Source organism: Pomacea canaliculata, linkage group LG12 (genome assembly GCF_003073045.1).
Source record: "Pomacea canaliculata isolate SZHN2017 linkage group LG12, ASM307304v1, whole genome shotgun sequence".
Taxonomy (NCBI): Eukaryota; Metazoa; Mollusca; class Gastropoda; order Architaenioglossa; family Ampullariidae; genus Pomacea; species Pomacea canaliculata.
Window position 1 is genome coordinate 14,270,819 of NC_037601.1, and position 10,298 is coordinate 14,281,116.

General features: G+C 40.5%; 1 protein-coding gene across 1 annotated transcript in view; it reads right to left on the bottom strand.

Annotated features, from left to right (window-relative positions):
* The window catches only part of LOC112577396 (kinesin-like protein KIFC3), a 31,217-nt gene extending 30,684 nt beyond the window's left edge, over window positions 1-533 (bottom strand). Inside the window, 1 exon segment of the mRNA XM_025260460.1 lies at window positions 403-533. Coding sequence (XP_025116245.1) covers window positions 403-518 — 116 coding nt within the window. The 5' untranslated portion in view covers window positions 519-533.
* Window positions 534-10,298: the final 9,765 nt, after the last annotated feature.

The window sequence follows — 10,298 nt, forward strand, 5'->3', positions numbered from 1 at the left end:
GAAATTTCACTACAGAGAACGAATATAAAATTAAGTAAAAGACTGCAACCTGCATCTCTTAAAACCCTCTTAATTAAAGCTTGCAGTAGCAGACGACATAAACAGACAGTTTACCACTGATTGCTGTTTAGCAGCCCTCATCTTACGAAAAGTTAGAGCAATAACAGTTCAATGAAATGAATAAATTTAGAATAGATCTATTGGGAGATTACAGAAATTACTTTGTAATTACTGAAAATCTTGTAAACTTCTTAAAATATATAAGTTTCTGCCACATTTTCTCATGAGCAACTTTTCCATTGGGATGTTGTCTGTTTATCAGTGCCGATATCTTCGATCGTGGCTTTAATTCCTCACGTTTAATCAATTCTATTAAGTAAAACAAACTATGTGTATACATACGTGTTTTCTCTAAGGCAAAGCCCAAACTCTCTTAACGAAGAGAAAATACCTTTTTTGAATTTCGCGAACTTGCCGTAGTCGTATACAGTTTGCGTCACGTGACCGACAGGAGGCATAAATTTAAACTTGCCATGCGCAAGACGAGAAAGGGAAGCAACTTTTGTCTTATGCTTTTATAAAAACATTCACTCCCTTGCAACACAGACAATCTTTTCCACCACCATTTTCAAATATATTCCTCAATTAAAATCAAAGTTCTCAGTTATTACACTCACATTAATTTATATTTCCCTCGCACATTACAATACAAGGAATGTTAAGTGTTATATCTTATACGGTAAATGAAATAAGAAAGGTTTTAAATTAGACCATGTCCGCGATTACACGAAAAGAAGTTATATATATATTATTTTTAAAAATAACTATAAATTTAATCATTGCGTGCTTTGCTGTGAGCGTCCAGTGAAAGCACGAGGACAAGGAAAGTATAATTTTTTCCTATTCATTGTATTCTTTTTTTCAGCACTTTCTGTCTCAGAAAAAAATCCATTCATGCATGCATCAACTGGTACGTACAAGTTGACGGTTAAGCTGGTCCGCATTGGTCATTATGGGAAACAATTGGATAGACACCTGGCTGACAAACCTACCACTTGATCTATACATAACAGCAGGTAAGCAGGTCTTGCATTGCGACCAGTCCATTCCTTCATTTTGCGAGCCATTTCTTCCTCCGTCCATCTCGGTGTCGACCCCCCCCTTTCCAAGGTACCCCGAAAAAATGCTGGATCACATGGTCGAACCAGACCAGCCTACGCCGCTTGACTGTTGTGAGATGTTGCTGTCACCTTGGGCCTATCAGCTGGTAAAGATTCTCTTCAAGATAGGTCAATACGACACCAGTCATTGAGGACCGCTTTCTCACAGAAATGCTGTACTCATTCGTTGAAATGAATATTGCAAAGACCTGCACAACTTCCAGATAAAGACGCTACTATTCTTTAAAACAACTAGATAGGAACCAGCAACCTTGTAGATCTATTGGTCCTACGGGAAGAGGTCAAAAGAGTGTTAGGCGGTGTGAATGGAGAAACATCATCTGATTTTGATGTCCCAGCTGAGCTGCTCATGCAGGGTGGGGATGAAACAGGATTAGTAGTAATCTCTTTGCTGTAACATGCACTGTCAAAACTACAGAACAATAATTTAATCAGCCACCCACGCAAAGTGAAAGTATGACAGAATCCCACCATTGTTGCTAGCAATCCATGTTCAGACGAAGAGATGATCGCATAATCTGTGTCACAATTCAAGGGTACTCGACTCGAAGAGTTTGTCATGATGATGAAAATTCAACGTTGAAGGATGCGATGTATACGAGATTACGAAGGCTGGATGAAGGACAGGCGTCCGTCAATGGTGCATTTCCTCGGTTCAGGAGAACATCACACTGTTTACCTATACGGAAAAGAGAATACAAGCATTCGATCGACAGCAAGTGCCTCAAGTGCTCAGCATCTCGTTCAGGGAACATAAGACCAATGACATACGAAACATGGGCATCACATTCATAGAACACCAGGAAGCCATAATTGCAACATAAGTCACGATGAATAATTGGAAAGAAGCCGACACCTTTGGCAGATCGTCTGTAATGGTAGGGGCGATGATGATTACGATGAATGCGGGAGTCTGGTACTTCAGTTTAAAAGAAAAGGCCAAATGGCTAAATGTTGCTGGTAGTTTATTTCGGTCTGCCATAGTAAACGTACCCACAGTTAAATATCTCCCCTTTTACGACTTGTTCATTACTACGCCAACCATTGAGTGTTATCAAGTGTATTTAAAGCCCATTAATTTCAGTTTGAATGTGAGCCGCACTGGCAAAAATAAGGAGCTGTGGTTCTTACTGGTCCATGCTACTAAGCGACCTATTCCGTATTAACATTATCCTTTTATATTTTAATCATCTGCCGAATCTACAAAAGTGTTTTAGCGAATGAAGCTGTGAACTGATTCCCCCCACCACCCCACCACCCACAAGCGTGCTTTTTTGCGAGTTCCTCAGCGTTGGCTAAAGATAAAGCAAAAATTAAAAAAAACCCTTAATGAGAATAGTGAAAAATACTTTACGTGAGTTCTACCTTTCCAATGATGGAGTATTTTCAAAGACTTCAGAACAAAAGGAAAATACATAGCAAGGGCGTAAATCTTACAGGTGAGACCCATCTCGCTGAATGCAGTTGCCTCCCTTCACGGTCAATACCAAGCCCGCGCGACTGCGGAGATCAAACACGCAGCCATGGCAACGAATTCAACGATCCAACAACGATGTACTGTACTGATACAATGTCGTTTTATGTGACTATACCCGTTGCACGCTGGCCTGGAATCGGCAGACACAGGGAAACATGTCATTACACCCAGCATCTAATCCACTTCCAACTTCCGGTCAGCGGGACTGAGGGCTCAGGCACAATGCCTGGAACCAAAGTGCTCGACAGGCAAAGCCGATCTGTAAGGCCAGCATCGTAAAATAGCCCGAGTTCTGAAAACCGCTGGAACACTGGAAACACGCGCGGAACTGCAGAACTGTGATCGATAGAGGAGGAGACCTGCCCGCATAATTCAGCGAGTCTCTCTCCCTCTCTCAGTGTGTGCGCCGTATTCGAGTGGTTACAATCTCGGATTCTGCTTTACTACACAAGAGTAGCAACTGTCGGGCCGAGTGTTTACGGGCTGGGGCAAGCTAATCGTACGCGCCACAACTCACGATTGACGTTCTGAGGTTCGGGATTTTACCTCATTCATTACGGATTTACAATGTTTTATGTACAGTGCTGATGGTTCGTCGCTGGGGGTCTGAACAACACACCGTACACGTCAGGAAGGTAGGTCTTTCGCAGCATTGTGACTTTTGTTTGTAGTTTGTCGAATGATGTTTTGGGTGCTTCAGCACTCGTAGTCCTTGTTCCATGTGTCAAGTAAGCGGGGCAGCCCGCGATCGTTTCGTCTCTTTAAAGCTTTGTCAGTGCACTCTCGACTCGCGGCTAGGACGCTGTTGAAGCAACACATTAAGCGTACAGCTCTGGAATGTGCTGCCACTACACACCGCCATGCGCTGCATGTGAAAGGGAAAAATGCTGGGTTCACTTCAACACTTTTCAGCTAAATTAATCGTTCCTTAAAAATCCAGCGAGGGAGAACATGGCGGCCATCAGCGAAGGGCATGCTTCGCAACTGCAAATTGACTCCGAGGAAACACGAGTTAGGCTCAAAAGTGACTGTAAAACAGAGAGCGTATTTTGTGTAGCACTGGATTTATTAGCAAAATAGTAGTATCGGATGTGTAGTTAAAAACAAAAAAACAAAAAAACAAAAAAAATTAGTGAGGAGTAAAAATATACACGTCTGAAACGTGGTTAAATTAATAACTGATTTTAATACCGTTATTGGTTGTAGAAATAGTACTGCATAGAAGCAGTAAATTTAGTCCAGATATATCACACAAGCTTAACATCTTGCCATTTGACTTCCAGGCTGGCTTCATTGTTTGTAGCCAGAAATGGTAATTGTATTACAGTCTGTGCAACTGATATAATTATTTAACTAGGAAAACAGGCAATAAAAGTATAAAAATATTAAGTTTGTGTTTCCATTTGATCATGAGTTTCAGCAAAAGCAGCTTTGTACATGGTAATTGACTGCATTTGTGATACTAAATAACTGTCCTAATTCTTTTTAATAAGAAAACTTTCAGTATGATGATTCAGTAATTATTTTGTTATTTGGAAAATTTTCAAATCCATTGCATATAATACAGCTAGTGGCTTAACATTAAGCTTTAGTTTTTTTGTGTGTGATTGTGCATTTTTGCATGAATACATGCTCTCAAGAACTTACTCGTGTTATGCAACTGTAACAGTGCAAATACTAAGGCCTACATTGTGGAACATCCTGTAGGATGCTTGTTACTCGTGAAACACATTTTCTGTAATATGGAAAAGATGTAACCATTTAAAAAAGGATAAAAGCAAATAATGAAAGAAAGTCAGCAACAAGAAAGTAAGCATGAGTAATTATAACATTAATACAACATATGTAATTTATTTATTAAAGCAATTAAAGGTCATATTGTCCTCTAAAAATGTGGGGAATGATTGCATTCATGTGTAGCAGAAGATCTTTTGCTTTTAACATTATCCTTTTTGGTATACTAAGCCAACAAGCTTTAATTACTTGCTGAAATATGTACAGCATGGGAAAGCTTGGAAAACAGAATCAGTCCATTCACCTCTGTTCACAGTTGTCAGCTGCCTGCTGGTGGGGTCTTAAATCTGAGAAATAAGCAGATTCCTGCTTAACAAATGTACAAGCACAAGGAGAAAAACAAGCTGAACAGCCACTTTGTCAGGTCAAATGTTGTAACAAGGATGGAAAAACCATCATGGGGCAAAGATTAGGGTAGAGGATTGGGAAGTGTGAGACTAGAAAGGCTATTTTAGAACCGTGTCAGACATGGCAGCTGTGTTTACAACATTATAGAGTCAGCCGGATCTCAGAATTCAGCAGATTCCTTGGCACAAGAAGGAAAATAGGACAGGACAGTATGTAAGCATTTAAGTGTAAATGACAATTGTGCATAAGAGAGAGAAACATTTTTATGCATAAATATAGAGAACCTTAAGCTGTGGATGCCTTATTGACATCAACCTTTCCCCTCCCCCTCTCTCACACACTAACACATAGTTTTATCTTAACTTAAATTATCCATTTATGTGTACAAGCACTTTTCAAGTTTAATTTTTACGTTTTACCAGCAGAAACTGTTGTTTTTATGAATGTAGAAAAACGATGTAAAGGTCCCATCACCTTGTTAAGCTGTAAGGGTTCAGCATGTCAAATAATGGTATATCCCAACCCTCCTGTTTTTTTTTCATTTTTAGACATGATCACCTATAATGAATTGGGTACTCATTGCCGTAGGGGTCATTTTTCATTCACACAAGTTTAGCCTCAAGCTAGAGATCTTTTTGCTTCCAAGTTCACCAACCACTATTAGCTCCTCCCCAAATTCCAAATGCCTAAAGCAAACAAAACTATAAAAGTTCTTAAAGTAATATTTTTCTATTTGAAGTTTAGTACATATGATTTTCCACTTTTTATTATTGATTGCATGTCACCAATACAGTTAGGATTGATTGTCCTGGGTTAAGATCAGATCTTAGGCATATTCTTTCTGCATGTGAGGTGTGTACAGGTCCAGCCGTTTTGTCCTAATATAGCCTCACTTTCTTGCTCCCCCAAAACATTTTTATTATTCATTACTTAGATACCACCCTACACTGTATTTGATACTGAGATGTGAAGAATAAAAGCTTCAAATAATATTTTTGAATATTTTTTAATGTGTTGAAAAATCAGAAAGAAATGTACAGTATATTCTTTTTAAATTGCAAGCAGTAATGACTTTGCAGGAAAGTAATAAACTTACAGGTGTTTTGATGTGCCTGCCTAATGCAGCAAGTGTGTTATGTATGTGTGTGCATGCATGGGCACATGCATGTTGGCATTCTTGTGAAGGGAATAACTATTAACCTTAGCTTATTTTTAAACTGATTTGCTATGCACTTCAGGTCTTGTTTGCAGTGTATCATATGACTATGTGGGCATGGCTAATAGATGAACATCACAACTATGACTTTCAGGCCAAACCAGTCATGAAAATTACTTTTTTGCATGATAGTGGCATAGTCATGTTACATGGTTAATGCATTTCATGCCTTGGAGATTGGGGTAAACTGCAGCAGAGGCTTTTTTGTTTTGCCATAAATATTTTAATGCGCTTTTCAGAGAGAGTGTGGTTGCATTGGAATTAAGTAGATTGGGACACAATTGTTAGAGTCATAGAGATTTTCTTACTGACTGTGGAATGGAAAACTAATCCCATAGTTGTTGAAGCACAGCTGACACTGTTCTCCGACAGTCTTTGTTTCTATCAGGAATATTTCCAGTCCAGATGGTGATGATTTCTTCTTTCATCTGCCATATATCCGTAGAATTGCTTTGGAGCAGCTGCTGTGAATCAGTCACAGAACCGAGTTGTATTTCCTGCTCCTTTCACATCATACGCATCTTTGCTATGGGTTCTGTCAAAATTATCATTTTTCCTTTTTTTTTTGAAAACGAGGACACTCGGGATGGAGGTAGTGATTAAAAATGTTTGCCCTCAACCAGAAATGTCGTGGGGTCACTCATGCTTCCGATAACGCATGGCCCTCTAATCATGTGATGCAACGGCAGTGATTTCCCTTGGTGCATCGGCGTTGTTATCAGGCGCAACATCGTTTGCAAACTGAACGTCGTGAGATATGCGCGAGATATGTGCAGGGTGGCCTCAGTCATTCTCACTGCTTACTAGCTTAACTTGAAAACAATCAATCAATGAAGATGTTTGTGCAGCCTGTAACAGTATCAGCAAACAACCTTCATCTGCATTTGTTGTATTTCATACGGAATTTAATGTGACAAAGATCAAGATAATTGTATTTTGATGTAAATATGTCATTTTTATATACAGTATTTTGCAGTTCATTAAAAAAAATCATACATTCCAGTCACGAAGTTTTGTTGACATATGTGTATATATAATTATATATTTATATTATAGCTCCGTTACTCCGCTCTAACCTTTGAAAACTTATTTTCTAGACAAATTTGTTCTAGCAGAAGTGCACCTGCAAGCCATTGGTTTCTCTCACGTCGACGATATAAATAAACTTTAAGACCGAAGAAGATTCTGGATTAAAGAATTGACGACAGCATTAAGACGTCAGAAATAGCGTCACTAGCATTGAGATGACATCGACACATCCCAGCATGCTCTACAGCCAGATAATGCCTGCGCTTACTGATGTATGACGGTGCACAAGACTCATTGACTCTAGTCCCCACGACGGATAGCATTGTTTGGATCAACTACGTTTTAATTGTAAGTGCCACTGTCATTCCATTTCAAGGCAACGAGTGATTCACGTTGTGAAAGGAAGCTGTAGATGCTGAATGCGCCTGTTACACTGATTGATTGGGTCTCTTCGCCATTGAGCCAGGATTATAGTGACCGCTTACCCTTCAGGTCCGTCCTCTGTCTCTCTCTTCTCTTTGTCTCTTCCCAGGCAGTAGTTATGAAGCAAGGGAGTTATTCCCTTGGGGCAACATGGGAAACCCGATGGGCTGAAGTTACGAAGCAAAATTGGGAAATCTGGGGAAAGCGTCTAATTTTCTCTTTCATATTCATTTGTGTCTTTTTTTTAAGTGCTGAAGAACATTCTCGATAGATCTTGATGTTGACGGTCGATCTTCTTTTTCTGTTTGGCCTCTATGGAAACTAAATTATTGCATTCACATTTATTCTTTGCTGCCATACAGATACTTTGTATCCTTTCAAAACTTTGGCTGTCGGTAAAAAGGGGAGATGGAGAACGCGCGCATGCGTGTGTGTGTGTGTTTGTGCTTTGAATAATGTAAGCTTTTGGTATATTACCTCTGGTGACATCTTGGTACATGTATATTACATCTGGTGACACCATTGAGCTTAAATTGTTCTATTCCTTGTTGTGCGTTCTTCTTAATCATTGTTATAAATTCCATTTAATCTATGCAGTCTGCAGATCTGGCCGCTCATCATTTTGCTGCACTTCAGCGAAATAGTGTCATATCATTAATGAAATTACTCAATATCCTTGTAACTGTCAGGTCATAGCTCAAAAACAGTATCAGTAACTACCTAGTTTCAAATGTTCAATGTCATAGATAAAAAAGGTAGAAATTCTTAAATACATTTGCTGCAACTATTTTGATTTGGCCCAGTGGATGTAAGAGGTGAGGTAAAACCAAAGCAGCTAGAAGGAAATGTAGATCATAAAGACCTACAAAAGCGCTGCAGAAGTTTAGACTAGTCTTTCCCAGTGGGAAAATGCAGTTTTCAGCAGAGCACTCTCTTGCATTTAGACTGTATAATCTGCAGCCAACCTGCATGCATTTACTTTCTCAGTGTTTCTCACCAACCACTGTTCGGTTGATTTGCTATGTGTTGTCTTTTTCACCTGTAACTTTATTTAACAACACCTATTTATTTCTCACTGATAACCAATTCTTTTTAAAGAGTTGCCATTTTTCAACAAATGCGCATGCGCAGTAGTCTAGGGAATCCCAGTATAAAAATAGCGAGGGGTTTCTTTTCGTCCTTGAACTGTCTGAGGCACCTACTTTACGTCTGTCCCGCGTTCATAACTACCGAATGAACCAGACTCAGCCACGCGGAGGATGATTTGCCCTAGGGCAATATTCCACCTCTTCATAAGTAACGCCACGGCCCAAGGACTAGCGTCTTGTTCTCGTAGTTACAAAGCGGTGTTCTTACTCCTTACTACGCCTCCCTCCCACTTTATCCCCAAAGATTAACATATTAACACAGCTTAAGTATTAACAAATTAAGTATTAACACAGCTCACATCCATGACGATCTCAGAGATAGTTGCCAGTCTCGTTGGAGATTTTCTGTTTCCATGTAACATCCAATTAAAAAAAAAAATTAAGGCATTATTTGCGAGAACCAACAGAAATTATGTAACCCATGCACGCAGATGATTGCTTTGCTTTTCGTTCTTTCATGGGTTTATTGACGGCGCTTAGATACGTAGTATTTTACTTCAACACACACACATATTTAGAGAGAGTTAGTTCCTACTCATTTCGAAGAATTTACAGCGATTATTTCGCCAGATCAGTGCTCAGTCCGCTGTGTTGAAAGTCATTATGCATCGCGGTAGCGGACCCGGAAGGAAAATATTTTTTTTCATAGATTCCGTGATTCAGTACATTTGCGTAAATATGGCTGTAAGAGAACTTGGGAAGTCGTTTGCGGCAGGGACTGCTTTTGATACGCGCATGGTGATGCGGAGCAATGCGAGACGAGGCGGGTGGGTGGGTTGGGCGCCCATTTCCGAGAGGCTTTTTCCGTCACGGCCTTGACAGTCCCCGGCGTCTGAATTGCTCGTGGATGGAGGGGTGGGGGAAAGTTTTGTCAGCCAAGGTCAAGAACATCGGAAAAATTTAACGGTTATGTCCATGCAGTCGCAGCCGGCGGCAGGTTCATATTAACTTAAAGGTCTACTAGGGTGCAGTTTTCCCCCTAGTGAGTGAATACAGCTCAGTGAACGAATCTGGACGAATAACGTGTATCTCGAACACGGAAGGAGGCAGTGAGTGTTCAATAGGATTTAGAAAAAATTACGGAGGGTTGATTCCAGCGCCAGAAGGTATCTAGATGTCATGAAAATGTCACAAGGCTTGTTGACGTAGGCATGCATTCAGCAACCTGGGGGCAGCATTGTGAAGTAACCCCAGAGGTTCGAACAGTTATCGCCGGGGCCATGAGAACGGGCTCACCTGTGGCGGACTCGGCGAGACCAATAAACGTCAGGATGCATAACGCCTGCTCGTCAGCAGCAGTCATTTCTGACGCGCATGTGCTGTACACCACAGCAGGAAGCCCTCGCTACTTCCAGGCACGGGAGCTTCATAAATAATTCTTTTCTGCTGCAAGTTTAGTCGCGTGATGGGGCGCCGCACACGGCCGGACTGCCTCAGGCTGGCGGCTTGAGTTTTTTTGGAATCGTTGTCGTTCTAAAAAAAGAAAGCGCCGCCTGACGGCGAGACAGGCAGTGATGGAAGCGGAAACAGTGGAGAGTGAGCGACAGAGAGAGAGAGAGAAAAAAAAGAAAAGAAAATTGTAACTAGTGTAATTAATGTAAAGTAAATTAGCCAAGATCATCTGTTTTTCATTGTCTGACGACTAACGTTTGCTCTGTCCGCACTGTAGGCTCACCGTCGGC